This window comes from Sus scrofa, chromosome 6 (assembly GCF_054392235.1).
Source record: "Sus scrofa isolate SSC_HxYL_T2T_F1_AM1 chromosome 6, Sscrofa_HxYL_maternal_Yorkshire_Landrace_v2.0, whole genome shotgun sequence".
Classification (NCBI taxonomy): domain Eukaryota; kingdom Metazoa; phylum Chordata; class Mammalia; order Artiodactyla; family Suidae; genus Sus; species Sus scrofa.
In genome coordinates this window covers 171081444-171105248 of record NC_139388.1, presented here as the reverse complement: position 1 = coordinate 171105248, position 23805 = coordinate 171081444, and the positions used below count along the sequence as shown (strand labels likewise).

The window sequence follows — 23805 nt, the reverse complement described above, 5'->3', positions numbered from 1 at the left end:
GCACCGGGAGGTAATCAGACAGGCTCAGGGGACATTCGGTCTCAGGGACAGCACTGAAGTTGGGCACAAGGTTGGGGCTGGCGTGGAGATGCAGCTCTGCAGGGGGAACTGGGGTTATTTGGGGAATTGAGGTTTTTTGGGTTTTTTTTGTTGTTGTTCTTTTTATCTTTTTAGGGCCACACCTTCGGCCTATGGAGGTTCCCAGGCTAGGGGTCGAATGGGTGCTGCAGCTGCCAGCCTACAGCACAGCTCACGGCAACACTGGATCCTTAACCCATTGAGCAAGGCCAGGAATTGAACCTGCGTCCTCATGGATACTAGTCAGGTTGTTAACTACTGACCCATGATGGGAACTGCTGGCGGAATTAGGATTGATGGTGGTTTAGATTGAAGTTTAGGATTTTTTTTTTTTTCCTACTTTATTGGCTGCACCCATGGCATGCAGAAGTTCCTGGGCCAGGGATTGGGCCTGAGCCACAAGAAAGCTCCTGAAGTTTAGGAGAGGAGCTAGGAGGTAGGGCCGAGTTGACTCAGAGGACTGGGCTTAGGTGTTGCTTCAGCGTTTCCCTAGAAACCACCTACGTCATGCAGTCTAGCTGAGTTCATCTGAAAAAAAAGGGGGGTGGGAATCCCGAGTAGTTGCCCTTGGCCTCCTGTCTGGGAGCTTTATGGAGGAAGTAGGCTGAGGGTAAGGGCTGGCTCTGGAAGGAGCAGCGTCAGGGGCCTCCAACTAGGGACCATATACGTCAGGACCCTGCTGGTCAAGGGGTGACCAGCAGCAGCAGCCTCACCCAGGACCTCTGTAGAAGTGCAAAATCCTGGGGTGGGCTCCAGAGCTGTGGAGCGGCCTTCCTAGCAGGAAGGCCTGAGGTGAAAGTGGGAGAGGCCAAAGGGCCCTCGGCCCCCTGCCTGACACCCCCTCCCAGTGCTGGAGCCACAGCGACACCTACTGGCCATGGGCATCCAGGCCGCCCCCTCCAGGACATGTCCTGCCCTGCCTGGCCTCCATCCTGCAGCTGGCATTCCTGAGTTCTGGGGGTCCGGCTTCCCCAGCACGGCTGGAGCAGGTGTGGGATGGGCCAGGGCCTCAGGGTGGAGCAGGGCTGCGTGCAGGCTGGAGCTCCCGGGCCTCCATGTGAAGAAGGCAGGACGGGTGAGCAGGTGTCCTCAGGCACACAGTGCTCAGGTCACGTCCCAGCCCCAGTGTCCTCGCCACACTCAGCAGCACAGGACGAACGCTCGTCTGCCCTCTTCTCTTAGGGCCTCCGCCAGCGTGGACAGGGTGCAGCTCCCCGTCCCATCAGCCTCCTGCGGGTGCTGCAGTGGGATTTGAACCTGTGTCTAAACGACTCTTCCTGGAAGTGGACTTTTAAGAGCTATAAAAAATGAAAGTCAGGGGGAGTTGCTGGACTATTTCTGGTCCAGGGTGGTAGTTGCTGGAGGCAACTTCCAAGAGAAAATTCTAAGTCAAAGGGAGAGACTGAGGCTGAAGGGCAGAGAAGTAGGAAGATGGAGGCCAACCCACCTCCAGGGCAGGGTTCAGCTGACTCGCCCCATGGGGACTTGGCTGGTCCCTAGGGTCCCCTGGGCACTAGGCGGCTGGACCAGGACCACCAGGGCCGAGAGAGGGGCCTCCTCTGGGCAGCAGGCATCCCCCGCTCCCATCATTCCTCAATCTGTTATTGCTGGACCCCCCCCCAGCCTGCTCGCAGCTATGAGAAGGGGTTTGCCTGAGCCCTAAGTGACTGTGAGGGCTCACCAGTGTCTGCGTTAGTGGTGATTAGTTAAAACATCAGAATCTAAACAGTCAATTGATTCTAATAATGAATACTATGGCTCAGCTGTGACTGAGAGAGGGCGAGGGAGAGAGCGAGGGAGAGAGAAGACAGAGGGGGAGACAGGACTGGCAGAAGATCCCTGGCTCTTGACCAGCTCCTGACCCCCCCGGCCCGATGCGGTACCAGGGCTCATTTTGGCTCCTAATCCTCTGCGCTCACCAGACTTTTTAACCAATCCCATCACTGAGTCATGACAACCCCCCTATTAGTCTCCGTTTTACAGGTAAGAAAAGTGAAACAGGCGTTCCCATCGTGGCACAGTGGAAACGAATCCCACTAGGAATCATGAGATGGCGGGTTCGATCCCTGGCCTCACGCAGTGGGTTAAGGAGCCAGCGTTGCCGTGAGCTGTGGTGTAGGTCACAGACGCGGCTCGGATCCCATGTTGCTGTGGCTGTGGTGTAGGCTGGCAGCTGCAGCTCCAATTCGACTCCTAGCCTGGGAACCTCCATAGGCCGTGGGTGAAGCCCTAAAAAGACAAAACAACAACAAAAAAAAAAAAAAAAAAAAAAAAAAACAGAGAGGTAAAAGCTCAGTAACACTTTGGCGAATGAACGGATAAAGAAATGAATGAAGTACCCAAAACTGAAATCCAAAGCCAGGTTAGCCTGACCCGGAAGCTCCGAGGGAAGCCCGCGTGGAGGGAGCATTTGCCGAGACAAAGGAGGAAAGAGAAGAGCCGCACCCACACGTCTCTCCATCAGCTCGCTCCTCGGCCCCCCCGCGCCCCCCCACCCGGTTCTCCTCTGTCTCATCGGGAGCCCCACCCTCTCTTCTCTCCCTGTGACAAAACCTCCCTCTTTCACCCTCCCCAACACTCCCGTGTGCTCCTGTCGCCTGTCCCACTGGCCCCCCTAGGAAGCCCTCAGAGCTCACTTGGGAAGTGAAATAAACCCATCCACCCACCCCCACCCAACCCCCACTCTCTCCCTTGCACACTCCACCCCCCAACAAACACACACACCTCTCTCTCACACGCACAGGTGTCCCCTTTGGACCTTATCCGAGAACCAGCCCCCCCCCACCCCGTGTTCTGCTGCTTTCTTGCCCCCTCCATGAATCCGGCCCCAGAGGCCCCCATCTGGCCCCTCTCTGGCTGGGCTTGCTCATCTTTGAACTGTGCCCAGATCTGGAAAGGCTGCAGGGACTCCCCCGCCTGGCAGGGAGGCAGGGGCTCTGGGCCGTCTCCTCAGTTGCCCTGGTGGGCACGGGGCTCAGCCACTCCCCACCCCCTCCCCAGGTCGGGCGCAGCGGCAGGGCGGCCAGCGCTGGATGGCTGTGTGTGCATTGCTATTAATCACCCCTCCTGGTCCGCTAACGAGGCTAATGCGGTAAGTGACAATAGCCCATCTTGGTTCCTGATTTAGGGGCTCAGGACGGAAGCTGGGCTCCTGGGAGTGAAGACGTGAATTCTCCACGACACTAAACCTTCAAATAAATCTCCTCCAGTCAGAGAAGCCCAGGGCACTAAATCCCACGCGCCGGTAATTGAAACCCTTAGAGCTTTCCTGGGTAGGGAAATTGCTGAGAGAGAGAGAGAGCAGCCAGGGGCTCCGGGGTGGCGGGGGAGCAGAGGGCTCTGTGCTGGGGGAGGCTGCTGGGGGGCCCTCTGAGCACGTGGGTATCTGCCCGTCCCCGTGGGTATGTCTGTCTGTCGGTGTTTCTAGACATGGGGATTTTACCATGCGGTGGGTTCACGGGGTCACTGCCCACCCTCTTCCCACCTAGTCTGTGCACACTGGGTATTCTTCTGGGACAGCCGTCGTGGAGCTTCCGTCTCTTGAGAGCCTCTGCCTTTTGAGACCCTTGTGGTGTCTGCCTCTCATTGACCATGAAGCCAAGCTTCATGTAGGCAAAGGGAATGTTCACCCTGACCTGGGTTGCCCACCCCTCTCACTCCACACCCCCCACCCACGCCCTCCGTCTTTCATGCTCCTTCCAGACAGTCTCCTGCAGCCTCTTCAAGTCCTCTTCCCATTAACTCGGTCACTCAGTCACTCAACAATCCCTCCCACTCTGTGCCAGACCCTCTTCGGGGTCCTGAGTGCACTAGGGTGGGTCAGAGACCTTCCCTGCCCTCCAGGAGCCTGGAGTCTACCGGGGGCGACAGATGGGTAAACAAAGAGCTGCAGCCTTACGTGGTGTGTGCCGCCGTGATGGATGTGTAGACAGAGAAGAAATACAGCGCCAAGAAGAGGAATCCGCTTTCAGGGAAAGCTTCCGAGAGGAAGTATTGTCTGCGAGAGGTCTTAAAGAATAAATAGGAATTACGGGTTGCCCATGGGGAGATGGAGGCCGTGGGCATTATTGGCAGTGAGAATAAAACGTGAAGAGCTAGGTCTTGTCCAGCCAGAGCACACAGCATTCCTGGAGGGGACCCAAGGCTACAGAGAGACAGGCTGGTCAGGAGTTTAGGATATGTGCTGTGAGCTTTGGGAGCCAAGGAAGGGTCTTAAGTCGCTAAACAGTAGGAGCTGATTTGTGTTCTAGGAATGTCCTTCTAGCTGTGGAGATAGAAATGGACTAGGGGGAGAGAGGAAATTTAAGAGTGACGATGAGATGGTAATGCCAGAACGAGGGTCCTGGAGGAAAAAAAAAAAAAAAAGATGGTTTGAAGGTACTTAGAAAGTAAAAAGAGCTACAGCAGGTGGAGGTCCCTGGTGGCTCAGCAGGTTAAGGCTCCAGCATTGTCACTGCAGTGGCTCAGGTGGCTGCTGTGGCCTGGGTTCAGTCCCTGGCCCAGGAACTGACACATGCTGTGGGCACAGCCAAAAAGGCAAAAAGAAGGGAAAAAAAACAGCTACATGGTGATTCACTGCACACAGGGGCCTGAATCAAGCTTAAGAGGCCAGATTGCTGATTTAGGAGTTCCCACTGTGGCTCAGCGGGTTAAGAGTCCAGCTAGTATCCATGAGGAGGTAGGTACGATCCCTGGCCTCGCTCAGCTGGTTAAGGATCCGGCATTGCCGCAAGGTGCAGTGTAGGTCACAGACGTGGCTTGGATCCTGCGTGGCTGTGGCATAGGCTGGCAACTGCAGCTCCAATTTGACCCCTAGCCTGGGAACTTCCATATGCTGCAGGTGCGGCCCAAAAAAAAAAAAAAAAAAAGCAACTAACCACATTGCTGATTTAGGGAATTCTGTGGGTAGAGGTTCTACCCAATGAAATTGAAAAAGCAGGAAGAGGTCAGGCCTAGAAGAAGCTAAGTCTCATTTCAGACACGTTGAGCTTGAAGCATCTGTGGGCGAATCCAAGCAGAGAATCTGGCTGTAGTGATACAATAGGTCAGAGCTGCAGGTACAAACTGAGGAAAGGAACCAGAGCATGGATCACACAGAGCGTGCAGAGAGGGGAGTGGATGGTGAGGACGACAGCTAACGTCAGAGGAAGGAGAATGACTAAGAGCATGGGCTCCAGGAGTTCCCTTCGTGGCTCAGTGGTTAACAAACCTGATCAGCATCCATGACGACACAGGTTCAATCCCAGGCCTCGCTCTGTGGGTTAAGGATCTGGCGTTGCGGTGAGCTGTGGTGTAGGTTGCAGATGTGGCTCGGATCCTTAACCCGCTGAGCAAGGCCAGGGAGCCAACCCACAACCTCATGGTTCCTAGTCGGATTCATTTCCTCTGCGCCACAGCGGGAACTCTGAGGACCTCACATTTCTGAGTGAAGAAGGAAGTGAGATCAGCTAGTCAGAGAGAGGGGGCCAGAAGATGGGGAGGGGACTCAAGATGGTAAAATATGACTGGATTGTCTCTGCGAGAACCGGGAGACCGCTGACCAAGGGCATGGAAAGGGCCGCTTAGTAGCGCTGAGACTGGAAACTGAACTTCTTACTGGCACATGTCAGAACTTCTGCAGGCCGGTGGCTACAGCTCCGATTTGACCCCTAGCCTGGGAACCTCCATAGGCCAAGGGCGTGGCCCCCAAAAGACAGAAGAACCCAAAAAAAAGAGTATGGGCTCCACAATAGCAACGCCTGGATGGAAAGTCCAGCACCACGCTTACTGGGGAACCACGGCAAGTCACAGAACCTTCTCAGCTGAGGGCGGGTAGCACCGTGCTTGGCGCAGAGGAAGCATTTGATCAAAGTCACCACCTCCTTTCCTCCTCATCCACTCAGTTCCTTCTTAGCCGTCACATCTCAGCTTGTGCCTCTTCCTCGGAGAAGCCTTTCTGGATTCCTCTGAGCCGGATAAATCTCCATAGTATAGGCTCCGTCCCATAACAGCGTTCGCCCTCTTGGACACCACTGCACTTTTACATGAATCTGAAAAATTAATTGTTGTGGCCTGCGGAAGGTCCAGGACCAGGGATCAAACCCACAGCAGTGACAATGCTGGATCCTTAACCCGCTGAGCCACCAGGGAACTCCCTATATAATTACTTTATTACATGCCTCCTCACTGCTTTGTAAGCTTCGTAAAGACATAGATTTTACGGTATCCTTAGACCTTGGTGTAGTGTCTTAACACACAGAAGCCATTCAATACATAGTTTTTGAATTAATAAGGGAATATAGCTGCAGTATCCATCATATTTGGCAAATGATGACTATCAAGGGTATGATTAAGAGCAGTTTGATTGAGAGTAAGGCGGTGGGGAAGAAAATCAGACCGCAATGAGTTCAAAAGTGCTTAGCAGAGGAGTTCCCGCTCTGGCTCAACTAAATCAGCGCTGTCCCTGCAGTGCCACGATGCGGGTTCAATCTCTGGCCCAGCACAGTGGGTTCGATGACCCAGCGTTGCCGCAGCTGCAGCCTAGGTCCCATCTTTGGCTAGGATCCGGGAACTCCATATGCCACGGGGCAGCCAAAAACGAAAAAAAAAAAGTGCTCAGGAGATAAAGGAATGCGGACAGCAAGCAGGACTCTTTGTAGCATCTTACGTGGAAAGGGAAGCACAAGGAAAGGGCATTAACCGCAGGTGCCACAGGGAAGAGAGGAATGAGTTATTGATATGTCACGGGGGAGACTCGGGGTGCGTGTGCTGAGGGAGGGGAGCTTGCGGGGGCGGGGGGGGAAGGGGAGGACACCACAGCCTTCCCCAGGAATGCAGGCAGGAAAGGGATTCTAAATGCAGGAGAAAGGATTAAGCTGAAGCAGGAGGGCAAATACCTCTTCCACTGAAATTGGGAGGAAGCAAAGGCGTGCATTTGGGTCTGGAAGTTGAAGGAATTCATGCCTGAGGATTTCACATTTCTTTTCTTTTCTTTTTTTTTTTTTTTTTTTTTTTTTTGAGGGCCACACTGGTGACATATGGAGGTTCCCAGGTAAGGGGTCTAATTGGAGCTGTAGCCGCCGGCCTACACCACAGCCACAGCAACACCAGATCCGAGCCGCATCTGCAACCTACACCACAGCTCACGGCAACACCGGATCCTTAACCCACGGAGCGAGGCCAGGGATCAAACCCACAACCTCGCGGTTCCTAGTCGGTTTCGTTTCGACTGCGCCATGACGGGAACTCCGAAGACCACATTTCTGCGTGTAGAAGGGAGTGAGGTCAGCTAGTCAGAGAGAGGGGACAGAAGATGGGGAGGGGGGCTCAAGACAGTAAAATATTACCGGATTGTCTCTGTGAGAACGGGAGACAGCTGACCAAGGGCATGGAAAGGGCTGCTTAGTCGTGCTGAGACTGGAAACTGAACTTCTTACTGGCACATCTCAGCGTGGTTTGGTGCTTCTCCCCAGCTGCGTTTTGCTGCCTGTGTGTCCGAGACAAATGGGAGCGTGGAGGGGTTGTGGAGAAGGCGAGAATAGTAAAGAGGCTGAGTCTGTGGGCAAGAGGGTGCTCAAGTGATGCACCGTGGGGTCCCCCGGCTGGAATCCCTGAGGAAGTGGCCTGGGAAGACAGACGAAGGAGAGCGAGAAGCGAGCGTGGTGGGTGCGAGGCCGTGAGAGGGCCAGGGGAGGGACATTCCTTCACAGAGCAAACTAGGTTGCTGGCAAGGCCCTCCAGGAGGAAGTGGACTCGGGGGGAAAGTAACAGGCGCTGAGGAGTCCAGGGCAGCGATGGGGCTTGGGGGACAGGTGAGTGTCTAGGTTCTTGATGCACGCGGAGCTGGGGGCTTACCGAGAGGAGGGATGCGCGGTGGTCCTTGACCTCAGAGCCTGAGGGGTGGAGAAGCAGTGGCCTGAAAGCCACTAAGGAAGACGCCATCTCCTGCCCTGAGGAACCTGGAGTTGGAAGCAAAGCAGCGGTCCCTGGAGAGGCCTGGAGGGAGGTGGTGTTTCCAGGGAATATGCCAGGTTTCTGGGGAAGCGAAGAGGGAGAGTAAAGGGAGTATCTAGGGCGCACGGGTGGAGAGGAGTGTACTGGCCTGGTACTCAGTCCCCGAGGGCATGATGGGAAGACGGTGGAGAGCCAGCTCCACCCGCAGCCTCTCTCCTGGGACTGCCTGCATCCCTGGCCCCCTGCCCCCAACTGGACGTCTCTCCTGCACCATCGACTCGGCAGCCCACCTCCCACCGCCTCGTCCCCATCCCGTCCTCACTTCCCTCCCTCCTCTTCCCACATCCCCTCCCCAGTTCTCTCCTCCCCAAACCCTCCTCCTGCCCTGCCCTACCCCAGCCGGCCTGAGCGAGCAGGAACCCCCTGCACCTTCGTTTCTCAGGTCACTGCTTGGCTAATGGGCTATTAATTTGCTCAATCGTCCCCTGTGAGGCAAACTCAATTTCTGCCAGCCAGTCGTCCCTCGCTGTCGACAGCGTGATTGATTGGAGGAACAGCTGTCACCGCCCGGCTGCCTGCTCCCTGCCTCCTTCCCTGCGAGGCCGCGCCACCCCTCCTCCTCGGGCCGCCGCCCTGCGCCCACGGAGGCAGCGCACCCCTGCCACCTGCCCAAGGATCTGTCGCCGGCAATGAAAAATGACAGAAATATTTAAGGACAAATAAGGTTTCCCGACGCAATTGAAAATGATTACAGGCAGCTACAGATGGGGCCAATCTGATGCGCAGCGGCAAATCAAATCGAATTTCCTTATCGGCGTATTATTTTAGGCGTTATCTGGCACGTTGATGCAGTTATCAATTCAATTTCAGCCGCCGGTCCGCTGTTTACTGTCTCGCCTTTGCTGGGAAAAGGTAAACATGCCCAGCCCAGCAAATTAATTTCTGGCTGAAGCCAGAGGCTGCAAAGGACTCTGCTCCGCGAGCCCCACGGCCCCCACCTTGGCCCCGGGCGCCGGCGGGCCGGGCTGGCAGGGCCCCGGGGCAGGCCAGAGCTTGCCCAGAGAGCAGACGCCCCACTAGCGGCCTGCCCCTGCCGAGCCCCAGCCCCAGGCAGCACTCGGGGCTCCTAGGAGGCTGAGGTGACCGCTGTTGGCTCCACAGCTACTGCCAGGGAGAGGTGAAGGTCTCCCATTAATTCCCAGCTAAAAATGACAAATTCATCTTGGACGACAATTAAATGAAGTCAGTAATTGATGCTAATTGATCTCCAGATGCGAGGGCTCCCCTCAGCCTCAGCAGCACGTGGCTGCCTTGCTCACTCTGCCCACCCCGGGCCTCCTCCTCCTCCTCCTCCTCCTCCTCAGCTTTCCCCTCCTCCTCTCCTGGTCTCCGCGCACCCCCCTTGGGCTCTGGGGCTCTGGAGCCCACAGGGCTGTGGCCCGGGCCGGGCTAGCCGGCAGTGCCTGAGGCCCAGCAGCTGGCCCACCACCCGTCCAGCCCCGCAGGCACTTGTAATCCGTGTCCCGCCGTCCCCCCGGCCCGAGCCTCGAGAGCAGGTAACGCTGCCCTCCTCGGAGGGGCGGGATTTACTGCCCACAGCTGCCGAGGGTCCCCCTCCATTTTTATAAGCCCAGAGTCAGAGGCGGTGGGGGGTAAAGCACGCTTGGATTTACTTCAACAGTCCAGTCCTGGCATTTTGGCTCCAGGGCAAGGGCGAGTGTAGTGTGTGGGCCCAGGTATATTCGCTCGACGCTTGCGTAGACACGGGTGCTCAGGTGTGTTGATCTCGGTGGGAAAAAATACCTGTGGGTGCCAGTGCCCACACGTGTGTGTGTGCGTGTGTCCAAACATTTGAAAGGATATGTGGGCATGTCCCTAAGTGGATATTTTCCGGAATCGGGCCCTTTTCGGCAGTTTATAATCAAGCCCAATCCCAGGGAACTCTGGGAGGCCCACCTGCCCCACCCCCCACCGGCCTGGCCCCACACAGGATACTTGTCTGGAAGTTATTAGCTAAGGGAGGAGGGGAACTGAGTTGTGGCTCCGGGAGGGCAGGGAGATGCAGTCACGTTAGGGACAGCCAAGGGCGGTGGTGGGAAAGAGCTCTGACCCCTGAAGCCCTACCAGCCTCTGAACAGGTGGCTGGCACACCTGGCCCCAGCAAAGTCTCGGGGCCCAGGGTTTAGGTTCTGTGCCCAGGACTCAGTGGGCATGATGATGCCTTGGCCCAGAGCCCTTGGCTCCTGCTAGAGCCCCAGTCTGAGCCTAAACCTACCACAGGCTGACCTGCACCTGACTGTCTTGCCTCTTGCAGGTGTTTGCCACTGGCCACCCAAGAGCCATGCCTGGTTCCATGCAGCCCCCTCGATTGCTAGAGATAGTAAATAGCATCCATCACGCTAGGGGGCAGGACACCAGCCAGGCTCTTGTTTCACAAGAACCTGGAGCTGGCAGGAGGCCGTGTGGAATGGGCAGTGCTACTCTGAGTTTCCGTCAGCAGAGCAGCGGGAGAAGGGAAGATGGCAAGGGCATGTGGACATGAACGTGTCACCTTATAGAGTCTATCAGAATATGTGTGTCACCGTAAGGGACCTGGTGCTGTGTGAGGGATCTTCCTATGGAAGGAAGAGGAGCAAGTGAAGAAAAGCTTACCTAGCAGGATAGAGGACCAGGCCAGACCAAGGTCAGTGTGGGCGAGGAACCAGAGAAAACCCCCGGACACCTCCTACCGAAAGTTCCTGGGGGATCCGCAAGGTCAATGATGGTTTATTCATTCATTCAAGTAGTAGCCATTGGGCGCTACTTTTACGGCTACTGTCCTCCTCCTTCGAGCCATGCCTTCTGCTAGATATGGAGCTATAGCAGGAAACAAGTTATTCCTTGCCCTCAAGACATGTTCAGTCTAAAGAGAGTGACAGGAGTTCCTGTCATGGCGCAGTGGTTAACAACTCCGACTAGGAACCGCGAGGTTGCAGGTTCGATCCCTGGCCTTGCTCAGTGGGTTAAGGATCCGGCATTGCTATGAGCTGTGGTGTAGGTTGCAGAGGCGGCTCATCCTGCGTTGCTGTGGCTCTGGCGTAGGCCAGTGACTCCAGCTCCAATTAGACCCCTAGCCTGGGAACCTCCATATGCCACGGGAAGCGGCCCTAGAAAAGACAAAAAAATAAAAATAAGAAAAATAAAGAGAGTGACAGACACATAGCAGGCCATTATATGACACTGCGTGACCAGAGGTAGTACAAGAGGCTGTAGGAACCCAGAGGAAGCACCTAGTGGGAGGAGTCAGGAAAGGCTCCCTGGAAGAAGGAGTCTGGAGCCCTAAAGGAGGAGTAAGAGTTAGCCGGTCCATGCCAATAGCCTCTACCATATCCTTCTTGCTTGGCAAGCCCAAAGCAGAGACAAAGAGGCTTCTTTGGTTCTAAGTGACTCTGAACTGCTAAAAATGTCACCTCTGCCCCTCGACCACCAGCCACTGCCCTGGGGTCTGGGCAGGAGGGTGCACAGCTGTTCTCAGGGCATCCCTGGGTACCGGCAGCCAAGTATGGGCCACAGCTAAATACATGTCTCTCCTCTGCTCGCCCCGCCCCCACCTCCTCGACCAGGGATGCCTATTAATCCTGACAAATGATGACTTACGAACATGTAATGCAAACTGATTCATCATACATTCAAATCCGCCGCCCCGCCCCAGCGGGAGGCCCCAGCCAGACAAGTGTATTACACGGATAATGTATTTGACGTATTAATAAAACCAGCCGCATTGCTCCGGCGCGGGGACTGGGGAATGCCAATATACGATGACAGATCACATATTGATGAAATCCAGATGTTTGGAATCATAGTCTGGGGGCCTTGTTCATATTGACTGAAGGTAAAAATGCCGTCTGTCACTATGTTAACTCTTCCCGTCCCACACGCAGCCCAGACGCCAGTCATGGCTTTCTGGAGCGAGGAGGAGAAGGGAGGGGATGAGTGAGAGGGGAGAGTGGCGACTGGGATGGATGGGGTGGGGCAGATGGCTGTCCTGTGGACACGGCAGGGGGAAGGGACACTTTTCCTGCCTGGCGCTCTTGACCTCTCAGCAGCATGTGACGCTGTCGATGGCACAGCCCCCTCCTTGAAATTCTTCCCTCTTGGCTTTGATGACATCACCGTATCTGCATCCTCCTCGTGGCTGGTCCTTCCGAGTCTTCGACGACTTAAACCACCTCCGTGTTGGAGTTTCTTGGGTACTGTTCCAGCCCCTGCTTGCTGGATACTTTCACCCCGGGTGAGCTCCCCGGCTCTTATTTATTCCTGGTAGATAGTTGTTGAGTACTTACCACACCCCAGACGTCGTGCTAGGCGCACAGGATGCGGCGGTGAGTTTCAGTCCTTGTCTGTAGGCCAGCGTCTCCAGTTCCACAGTTCGAGCTCTGGCTCCCACAAAAGGCCTACTCAGTTTTTTCACATGGTAGGTCTAACAACAGGTCCTCAAACCAAGTTCATCCGAAACTGGACTCATTTTCTGCCTCACCAAGCCCGCTGCACCTCCTCCTGTTCCGCAGGCCAGGAGTGGTCGACCACCTCGCAGTCGCTCAAGCCAGACAGCTTGGAGTGGCCCTTGGTCCCCACGTCCAATCCCCACTCCTGTCCATCTCCATCATCGTCGTCGTTGTTGTCATCACGTCACGAGCTAGTGAGATAAGCCTAGACGGCTTTCCCGCATTGGCTCTTGTTCCCATGGACCATTCGCTGCTTCTCACTCTTCTGCTTGACACTCTTCGATGGCTTCTCATTGTGTGATAAAATGTAATAATAACAGGCAAAATCATTCATGTAGTTGCAAAGCCGTTCCTCAGGACCTGGCCTCTTTGTGGTCAGCTCTCCATCCTCTGCCCTTCACGCTCCCTGTTCCAGCCACGCCGGACTCATCTCAGTTCTTCACTGGGGCCTTCTGCCCTGCCCGCCTTCAAACGCGCCGTCCTCCATCCGGGACACGACCTGTCCGCCACCCTTGCTTGACGGGTCCCTGTTCGTGCTTCAAGGTGCCTCAAATGTCACTTCTTCCACCTCCCAGACCAGATGATACACTCCTGCAGGTCCACGTCCTTCCCTTGTTCTAAGACCACACTGGGATGTTTGTTGCGTGTCTTTCCTCAGTCAGTTCCTAAGCTCCCTGCGGGCAGAGGCTGTGTCTGTCTGCTCATGATTGCAGGGCATCCGTACTGTGGCAGATCCAGCGTTGGTATCCAGCTGCCATTTGTCAATGATTATTGAATCATTTCTCAGGTGGGCGGGTAGGGGTGGATAGCTGGGTGTTGTGCTGTGGGTAAGAGCACTGACTCTGGAATCAGACAGATCTCTGCTCTGAACCTTCTAGCTCTGTCACTTCATTGTTCTGAGCTCCGTTTTCCCCAGCAGTGTGGTACAGTAGATAAGTATCTCTACCTCACAGGACAGTTGCAAGGATGAAACGAGACAAAATATGAGCAGCATAAACCTACAGCCTAACACATAGTAACACTCAACAAACAGTTACTATGATTAGGGGTTCCCGTTGTGGTGCAGCAGAGATGAATCCGACTAGGATCCATGAGGATGTGGGTTCGATCCCTGGCTTCGCTCAGTGGGTGGGGGATCTGGTGTTGCCCTGAGCTGTGGTGCAGGTCGCAGACATGGCTCGGATCCCGTGTTGCTGTGGCTGTGGCGTAGGCCAGCAGCTGTATCTCCGATTCCACCCCTAGCCTGTGGGAACTTCCATATGCCATGGGTGTGGCCCTAAAAAGACCAAAAAAAAAAAAAGTTATTATGATTAATGGATGGATAATGGATGGATAGATATATTGACAAACAAACCAATTAACAGATATATGGGTATGGATGGATAGGAAAATGGATAGGAAAAGGGCCAGGGTACCCACTGAGTGGTAAACAATTTTTTCTTTTTCGGCTGCAGCCATGGCATATAGAAGTTCCCAGGCCAGGGATCCAATCCAAGCCAGAGCTGCAACCTACACAACTGCAGAAGCCCTGCTGGATCCTTCACCCTGCACCTAGCCAGGGGTGGAACCGGTGTCTCCAGTGAGACAAACTGGATCATTAACCCACTTCTCCACAGGGGGAATTTTGTGGTACAGAGTTTTGATCATAGCAGGGAAGAAGCTGGATACAGGACAAGCCTAGGCTGGTATCAGGATGGAATAGATACAGGCACAAACAACAAACTCTGCCGGTGTCCTACTAGAGATAATAGTGACTCAAGGAGTTCCCGTCGTGGCTCAGAAGTTACTGAACTTGATTAGGATCCATGAGGATGGGGGTTTGATCCCTGGCCTGGCTCAGTGGGTTAAGGATCCAGAGTTGCAGTGAGCTGTGGTGTAGGTCGCAGACGAGGTTCAGAACCCATGTTGCTGTAGCTGTGGTGTTGGCCAGTGGCTTCAGCTCCAATTGGACCCCTAGCCTGGGAACCTCCATGTGCCGCGGGTGTGGCCCTAACCCCCCCCCCAAAAAAAAACAGCGACTCATCATTTGCACGCAGACCTGATTTAACTAGAACCTCACAAAAGTCCCGGGAGTTTATTATTAACCCTGTTTTGCACAAGAAGAAACTCAAACTCCGAAGCGTTCAATGGTTTGCCCAAAGTCTCACCGCTAGTAAGAGGCAACGCTCTTAAGCATGGCTTGAAGGGCGAGTTCCCATTGTGGTTCAGTGGGGTTATGAACCCAACTAGTATCCAGGAGGATGCGGATTTGATCCCTGGCCTCACTCAGTGGGTTAAGGATCCGGCGTTGCCATGAGCTGTGGTGTAGGTCACAGACGTGGCTTGGATCCTGCATTGCTGTGGCTGTGGCTGTGGCTGTGGTGTAGGCCAGCAGCTGCAGCTCTGATTCATCTCCTAGCCTGGGAACTTCCATATGCCACAGGTGCAAGCTTAAAAATGAAACAATAAAACAAAACAAAACATTGCTTGAAGGCTCTCCTGTGTCTTGGTCACTAGGAAATGGAAGCCCTTCTATTGGAACTGTGAGAGGGAGGGGCAGGACACACGTGTGTATGCACAAACTTCCTGTGGCACGTGGAAGTTCCTGGGCCGGGGATCAAACTCTCACCACAGCAGTGACCAGAGCCGCTGCAGTGACGATGCTGGATCCTGAACCCACTGCACCAAAGAAAACTCCACGCACTCATAAAGTCCCAACCTCATTTGCTATGTGTCTTTAGAGCTACCCTCCTCCTCATTTTAACCCTCCCCCCTCTTAAATCAGACACCAGACAGTCAAGCTCTGCCTTTTGTGGTCTCTGTAGAGAAAAGATAATGGATTTGGACTTCGCTGTCTGAACAAGCAGAGCAGCAGGAATGGAACCCACAGGCAACAGAACAGGACAAACCCAAAGGGCCCAAGCTGGAGAAGCAATCACGCGGTGGGGAGCTGCAGGGTGGGACAGCGGGTTAGTGACCTAGGAAGGGTGGGCTTGCTTTCTCTGGGCAGGAGACCTTCCGCCTCCAGGGCCCAGTTCTGCAGGAGGCCTCACTGTGGAAGATGGCAGAGGAGAAGCAGCAGTGCCAGCCCTTGAGCGGCTGCTCCCAGTGGTGGCAGTTCCCAACAGAGGGGGGCAGCAGAGAGCCGATCTGGGACCCCAGGTCCCCGGGGTCCTGGATCCAAGGCTTGAGGGCTGGACTGGCCCGGCCCCAGCCCAGGCAAGGGAAGAGCTGCTTGGCTTGCCTGCCCTCCTGGCCGGCCTGGCCCCCTCGCAGCCGCAGTGAGTCACTCCCTGCTGGAGCCTGGCTGCTGGCTGGTGGCGAGGTGGCCTGGGAGCCCAGCAAGGGCCAGGGAGCCTCTCGGCAGGGCCCGACTCCGCGCCGACCCTGCGGAGTCACCTCTCTGCTCCTCGAGCTTGCGGGCAGGGGCGGGGGGGCGGGCACGGGAGGCCGAGGAGAGGGTCGGGGCCCCGCCGCTGCCCGCGCTCCTGCCGCTTGCGGGGCTCCCCGCGGCGGGCCCGGCGGCGAAGTGGAGCTGGCAGGCGGCGGCGGGGGGCGGTAATGAATGTGGACGGGCCGCGGAATGAGCGATCCATCTCGGCGCGGGGCGGGAGGGGGCCGCGGGCCTGCCCCCCACACCCGCACACACTCAATCAGGCGCTGTCAGACCTCCGGCCGCCTGGCATTTTGGTGAAGAATCTCTCAGCTAAAAATTGTTGTCAGTCCCATTTCCTCGTTATCAGTGCAAGGGCCGAGGCAGCGCCCGGGGATTAGCAGACGCGGCGAGCGCCCGCACCCGCCATCCTCTGCCGATAACACTGGGCCGCCCGCCTCACCTCCCCCATTCATCATCTTTAGCCCTGACAGCCGGCCCCGGTCCCTGTCCCCGTCCCCATCCCCGCAGGCTTCCCGCGTCTCCCCAGGAGGCTGCGCAGCCTGCCTCCTGACCTCCCTGGGGCGCTAGGCCTCCTGGAGAGAGACGGGATGCCGCCGAGGCCCCTCGGCCCTGGACCCACCTGTGGCAGAGGGCTTGGCCAGCCGTGGGCAGGGGAGGGAGGCAGGCGGGGGGCAGGTGTGAGGATGTTGGCGAGAAGATGCTTCCTGACAGCCTGCCCCTGGTGGGCTCCGTCTGCCCGCGGCGATGCTGGCTGTGGTGCGAGAGCAGGGGTTCTTGCCTCAGAGGGGCAGCCCAGCTGAGGTTTTCCGGAGGCCTCTCCAGCCTGAGATGGACTCCCAGATGCTGGGAACCGTGGGAGGGAAGAGCCAGAGGAGGCCTCCTCCCCGGCCTGGGAAGAGTAGGGGGTTGAAGACCTCATCCCCACCCCCCGAAAGACCACAGCCCCCCGCCTCTTGGCCGTCCCCAGCGGTTTTATGGCCCGTTTTATGGCCACTGTAATGGCCCAGGTCAAAAGCTTCAGGGAGCTGTATTCTGGGAATTATGCAAACGAGGAGCAGGCCCAGGGCCAGAGTATGGATTTTGTCATTAAACCTGGGCAGGCCATGTCGTTAGTGCAGTAAAACCCACGTCATGACCACAGGTCTCAATATAAAATTATAGGGAACACAGTGGGGGAGGGGAAGCAGGGGGCCCACGGCCATGCTGACACCTGCCACTCCAGCCCCGGAGAAAACTGGAGTGGGGTGAGGGCATAGGTCGCGGGTCCCCTCTTCTGATCCCCGTGCATGCAATTCCTGAAGCGGGGAGCCAGGAAGAGGGCCCATTGTCCTGATAGGGAAACTGAGGCCAACCCAGAAAAGTATAAGATCCCTGTGGCAGCAAAACAAACGAGTGGAGGCCAGGTATGCGGGGCAGCTGATGCCTGCTCCCAGGTGCAGAGGGAGGCTCTGGGCTCTAGGAAGTCCTAAGAGGCAGACTTGGTATCCCAGGCTAAAAGGGGCTAAACCCTGATACTTCCACCTCCGCTCGGACTCCACACCCTAGACCCTACTCTTTCTCCAGTCTCGTCTCTCACCATTTCCCCCCTTATGCCCAAGATCCTGCCCCAATGATCCGTCTCCACAGCCTTCATCTCTCCCTTAGTCGTCCTTCACGTCCGCCAGCCAGCATATCCTCCCTCTCTGGCCCCTTCCTGCCCCCCTCACCACCACAAGCCCATTCATGCCCCCTCAGTCTTGACCAGGGCTGGGATGACTGCAATCACTGACCGTCTTTTTTGGCTTTTTCCTGCTAGTTTGTGATCTCCTTGAGACGGAGTATGTGTCTTCTCTATGTCTGAGAACCAGTTTCTCCTAAAATAGTACCTGATGTAGAATAAGTGTTTGATAAATGTCTGCTAAATGAGTAAGTAAACGAAGCGATGAGATCAAAGGCCAAATGCAGGGATCCCTTCCCGTTCTGAGCCTCAGTTTCCCCACCTGTAAAATAAAGATAATGGCCTGCAGACTTTCTGAGGTTCTCACTCACCTCGGAGATTCTCTGGCTGAATGAAGTTAGAACGAGCCTAGAATCATCCTTGCCTCCCCAGTCTCAGAACAGGGCCACATCTGCTTCTTTTACTCAGAGCTGCTTTCCAGCTGTCCCCTGGGCATCTGAGGCACAGCCACCAGGGCACATGAGCAGTAGGGCCGCTTCCCCTCCTCAAAGACCCGGCCACACTGAGCAGAGCCGTTCCTACCCAGCCATGGCACACAGGAACCTCCGCAGCTGCCATCCCAGCCCCGCAAAGGTCATCTGGTTTCTGGGACAATCAGCTCTTCATTCCTACCTCGCCTTCTTCTCTTCCTGTTCTCTGCCTCTTGCTTCATCACTGAGCATCTAATCTATGCCAGGTCTGTTTTTAATTGTCTAGATAATAAAGATGGCTAAGAAATGGCCCCTGGGAGTTCCAACTAGTACCTGACGAGTCGACACTAACGAACCTGCCTAGTATCCATGAGGATGCGGGTTTGATCCTTGGTCTCTCTCAGTGGGTTAAGGATCCAGCATTGCTGTGGACTGTGGTGTAGGCGGCAGACACGGCTCGGATTTGGCATTGTTGTGACTGTGGCGTAGGCTGGTGGCTAGCTCCCTAGCCTGGGAGCTTCCATATGCCGGAAGTTCAGCCCTTAAAAAGCAAAAAGAAAAGAAAGAAAGAAAGGGTCCCTGTCCACAAAAAAGTCAGTTCATTCATTCATTCATTCACTTGTTCTTCTAAGCAAATGGAGCACTTCTAAGGCACATCTTATATTTCATTTCTTTGATTAAGCCTTCTCTTTTGTCCTCTCTTCAAAACACACACCCAGAATGAATTGCTCCCTCCTCTGAGCTCTCAGATGACCCAGTCTGAGCATTCAGGAGAGCCGTGATCAACCTCAGTCTGGTGTCAAAGTGAGTTCTTGTGTTCATTCTGAACTGGAAACTCCCTCAAGTCTAGGGTTACTAGACTTAGTCAATAAAAATACAGGACATCGAGGTAAAATTTGAATTTTAGAAAAGCAATGAATAACTCTTTTTTGGCCATGCTCATGGCATGTGGAATTTCCCCAACCCATGGGTGGAACCTGTGCCAGAGCAGTGGCCCTAGCCACTACAGTGACAATGTAATCTACTGCGCCACAAGGGAACTCCAGAAAAACCAGGAATAACTTTTTCTTTGCCACGCCCATGGCATGTGGAAGTTCCCAGGCCAGGGACGGAACTGATGCCACAGCAGCCACCTAAGACACTGCAGTGACAACGCCAGTGCTGTACCACAAGAGAATCCATGAATAACTTTTCATATATCCTGACTAGGGTTGCGGGTTCGAACCCTGGCCTTGCTCAGTGGGTTAAGGATCCGGCGTTGCCGTGAGCTGTGGTGTAGATTACAGACGAGGCTCGGATCCCGCATTGCTGTGGCTGTGGTGTAGGCCAGCGGCTGCGGCTCCGATTCGACCCCTAGCCTGGGACCCACCATGTGCCGCCAGTGCAGCCCTTAAAGACAAAAAACAAAACAAAACAAAACAGACAGGACTTGGTGGTTAAATGAATGTGGGGGATGGGGAGAGGAGTGAAGGGGCTGGGGGCAAGGTGACATTTCCTGGCTTGGGTGACCAGGTGAATGAAGACAGGTGTCTTTCACTGAGAAGAGCGTTGCTGAGGGGGCAGTGAGGCAGCAGATGTACTCGATTTTGGATTGTTGAGTTTTAGATTCTTGGGGGACAGCCAGGCACTGAGGTCCACTAGGCATGTGGATACATGGGTCTGGGGAACATAGGATGAATCCGGGGTAGGGAAACGGACTCTGGAGTCCACAGGGCACCGGCGGGAGTGAGGACCACGGAATGAACAAGCGGAGCCACGCAGAGAGAGGGGAGGAGAGGCCGTGGATGGGCGCGTGGGAAAGAGGGAGGCGCTGGAGAGACCGCCAGCCTGGCAGCCCCCCAGGGCCTTTGTGGTCTCTTCCACTTGACCGTGAGCACCTCAAGGGCAGGGACTCTGCTAGGCCTGGTCCAGTGTGGACATGAGACAGTGTTTGCTGGATGACTGCAGGAGTGAATCCCCTTTCTCCCTCCTTTCTCGCTCCTTCTGCTCCGGGGAGGGTGACTGCAGTGAGGGAAGCAGAGACAGAGGGGGCCCTGGACGTTCTAGGTGATGGTGTGATTAAACCCAGACCTGCTTCACTAACGTGTGAAATGAAGTGATCAAGCTTTGATTGCACAGAGCATTGATTGCGTCCAGATAGATTTCCGAGAGGGGCAGCTGGCTGGGGAGGTGCCCTGCACGGCCATGGCCTCCGGAGCTACAAATCGGAGGGATGAATGTGGGCCCTGAGGCTCGCCCTTCCTGTAGGCCGAGAAGCCCCAGGCTGGGCTTGGAGAGGAGGACTGGGACGTGGGTCTCCCTCCGTAGACTGGCCCAGCTTACATGTCTGTCTCTTCTTCCCTCACCAGGTAAGAAAAAGGCAGCAGCATTGTTTGACAGCCAGGCCCCTATTTGCCCCATCTGCCAGGTCCTGCTGCGGCCCAGCGAGCTGCAGGAACATATGGAGCAAGAACTGGAACAGCTGGCCCAGCTGCCCTCCAGGTAAGCCCCTGCCGGGAAGCCTGCCTGCCAAAGGCCTCCACCCAGGTTCTGGCCACCAGGTCCCAGCCTCTGGGCAGAAGGCAAGGCCCGGCTGCCATGCTCCACGCTGCTTTCCATCCTCAGACCCTGGTGCTGCCTTTCTCTTCTTGCTCCATTTTTTGGAGATGTGAGGAGAGTGAGCCTCAGTCCTTTTGGGTCCAAGAGGGCACAAGAGGAGCTGGAAAGGGGAGGAGCCACTGCCACCAGCCCTGCACTGCCAGGCGGAGCCTCCGGGCAGAGTAACGGAAGCAGGGACTGGGCCTGGCAGCCCCACCAGAAGTGCAGCCTGGGGCTGCCACCCAGGGAAGACAGTACCACCTTCTCTGTGAGTCCCAAGGCCTGAAAGGTGACAACCTTGAGAACGTGCCCGAGCCTGTCCCCCCTGCTCTGCTTCACCTCCCTCGTCCGTGCCTGAAGGACTGAGCAAAGCCTCCTGTAGGGCCTCGTGGAGGAGCCAAGGTTATCAAAAGGAGCAGGTGTAACAACTTAACACCAAATCTTAGCAGTTTAAAGCAACTGTTTCAAGATGCTTGTGGAATCTGTGGGGTCAGGAATTCAGATGGAGCAGGTGGCTTGTGTCTGCTTCACCATGTCTGGGGCCGAGCTGGGAAGATTTGGTGGCAGGGCACTGGCGGGGGGGCGGGGGGTCCTCTGGCTCCTTCATTCGCATGTCTGGGGGTTGATGTCGGCTGTCAGCTGGGACCTCAGCTGGGGCTGTACCCGAAGCACCCACACGTGGCTTCTCCTTGTGACCTGGGCTCTTCACAGGACGGCAGCTTAGGTGTCAAAAGCAAATGTGAAAGCTGGACCACCTTTTATAACTGAGCCTCAGAAACGACTTAACGTCACTTCCACTGCACTCTCTTAGTAGAGGTGGTGTTAGCCCACCCAGATTTCAGAAGAGGGGATACATTCCCCACCTTTTGGTGGAGAAGTGGCAAGTTGCCAGTACAACGAGCATATGGGAGACCTGGTGGAGCCATCTTTGGGGAATCCAAGGGAACAGATGCCCCAGGACTCCCAGGGCGGCCCTTGTTCAGTTCAAGTTGCCAGATCTGAGTGACCCTCCTTCGCCCTCACCTAATCCCCCATGCAGGGTGCAGGGGGTCCAAAGGGGACTCAGAACTGGTCCCACCCTCAGAAGCTCATGATGTGAGAGTGAGCAGAGCCAGGCATGAGAACCCCAAGGGCTGGGAGATGGCTCCGTGTGCAGAACGGGAGGCAGCAAATCCAGCACAGAGCAGAGAAGGCCTCCTGAGGGAGGAGAGGCTTCAGCTGAATTTCAAAGGACAAAAACATTAGTGATGTATTGCTGTGTTACAGATTCCTCCAAAACCTCATGGCTTAAAGCAACAAACGATATTTCACAGTTTCTGTGGGTCATCAACTAAGAAACAGCTTAGTTGGATCCTTGTGGGTAGTTGTGGCTTCTGGCTCAGTGTCTCATGAGGCTGCAGCCTAGATGTCCGCCAGGGCTGCACGTCGGAAGGTCTGACTGGGGCTGCAGGGCCTGTTCCCAGGAGGGCCTCACCCCCATGGCTGTTGGCAAGAGGCCTCAGTGCCTCAACATGCATGGCTCTCCGTGGGGCTGCTTGAGTTTCCCTAAGACATGGCAGTTGGCTTCCCCCAGAGGAAGTGATTCAAGAAGGAGCGAGAGAGGAAGCCACACACGGTGGCTTCTACTACATTCTGACCTACTCACTGGAAGCAGGTCACCAGGTCCAGGCCACGTTCGACAGAGGAGGATTAAACACCATAAGCGCGGAGTTCCTGCGGTGGCGCGGCAGGATCCACGGTGCCTCTGCAGTGCCACCACGCAGGTTCTATCCCCGGCCTGGTGCAGTGGGTTGAAGCATCTGGTGTTGCCGCAGCTGCAGCATAGGTCCCATGGGCAGCTTGGATCTGATCCCTGACCCCGCAACTCCATGTGGCAGCCCCAAACAAAACAAAACAAAACAACACTATATGCTCTGCCTCTTTAGGGAAGAGTATCAAAGAATTTGTGGGAATACTTAAAATTTCCACAGAGGACTCTCCTGCTGATGATAAGAATAATCCAGTTGAACACAGTGTGATAAGAACTTTACATTGTATTAATTTATTTAAGCTTCACAACCGCCGGAGATAAGTGTTAATGCCATTTTACAGATGAAGAAACTGAGGTACAGAGAGGTGAAGTGCCTTCTCCAAGATCATACCGCCTGTAAAGTGGTAAAGACTCAGAGCCAAGCAATCTGAGTGTAGAGCCCATGCTCTTAACCACTGCCCCCTCCCTCCCACCCACTCCCGCAAGCCTAGCCCAGAAGGGGGCCGCGGGGAAAGGCACATCCTTCTGCAGTTGAGGTCCCTACTTGGCTTTCCAGGAGTGTTTCTGGGTAATTTGTTCCCGGTGGAGACTGTCTCAATGGGAACGGAGAATGGAGGCAGAGATGGAGGCCCCGCAGACCCTGCAATCACAGCGCACCCGAGGGGGCTGCAGAATGGGGGCCCAGGCTCTCTTCTGCCTCCTCAGCAGGTGTCACGCTACAGCCTAGTGGCCCGGTCCCTCCGCGGCTCGGGGCCTCGACCTCTGCCCAGCGCCGTGTTGCAGCCCCACCCCAGACCCCGCACCAACCCCTCCTTCCCCCGCAGCCTCTGGGGCATCCTCTCCTTCCCCCGCCGAGCCGTCGCACCTGCTGCCCCGCCTCTCACGGTTGTCTTGCGTCCCCCACTTCTGCGCCCCTCGCGTCCAGGCCCAGCCCAGCGCCCCCTAACCCCTGGCACGTCCCCCCTCCTCAAGCCAGTGTCTGACAGCCGGACAGCGGGATCTGCACAGCAAGTGAAATTCCCGTCGGATCGATAAAGCCGAAGCGCTGGCGGCGACGGGTCGATGGTTTTATCTGTCTCGGCCCCGCCGCGCCCGGCGCGCTGACAGTCCGACCGGCCGGCAAAGGCGTTCAAGGGCAGCCGCGCCCGCCGCCCCCCCAGGCCCCCCCCCTCCGCCCCGCTGCGGCCGCTGCGCCCACCGGACTGCAGCCTGGACCCGCTCGCCGCCGCCCTTGTGATTTATCTGGATTTTTAATTGGAAAAAATTTGCGAATTAATTGATTTCAGGAACTTGCCAATTAACATTGTAATTGGGTGCGTGATAAATTCCCAAGGAACGTGTCAGCTCCCTCCGGGCTGAGGGCCCAGCCTGGGCCGCCCCTGCCCCGCCCCTGCCCGCTCGCTGGGAGGCGGGAGGGCAGCCGCCGAGGTGGGCGCAGAGGCCGCGCGGGCTCCCGAGACCCTCCCTCCTCCTCCTTCTGC

At 56.0% G+C, this 23805-nt stretch overlaps 1 protein-coding gene across 2 annotated transcripts in view; it reads left to right on the top strand.

Annotated features, from left to right (window-relative positions):
• The window catches only part of RNF220 (ring finger protein 220), a 244529-nt gene that overhangs the window by 188717 nt on the left and 32007 nt on the right, over positions 1–23805 (top strand). For both annotated transcript variants that reach the window (XM_003482102.5, XM_084965336.1), the window contains exon 3: positions 20346–20478. In XM_003482102.5, the coding sequence (XP_003482150.3) occupies positions 20346–20478 (133 nt within the window). The remainder of the gene's footprint in view (positions 1–20345; positions 20479–23805) is intronic.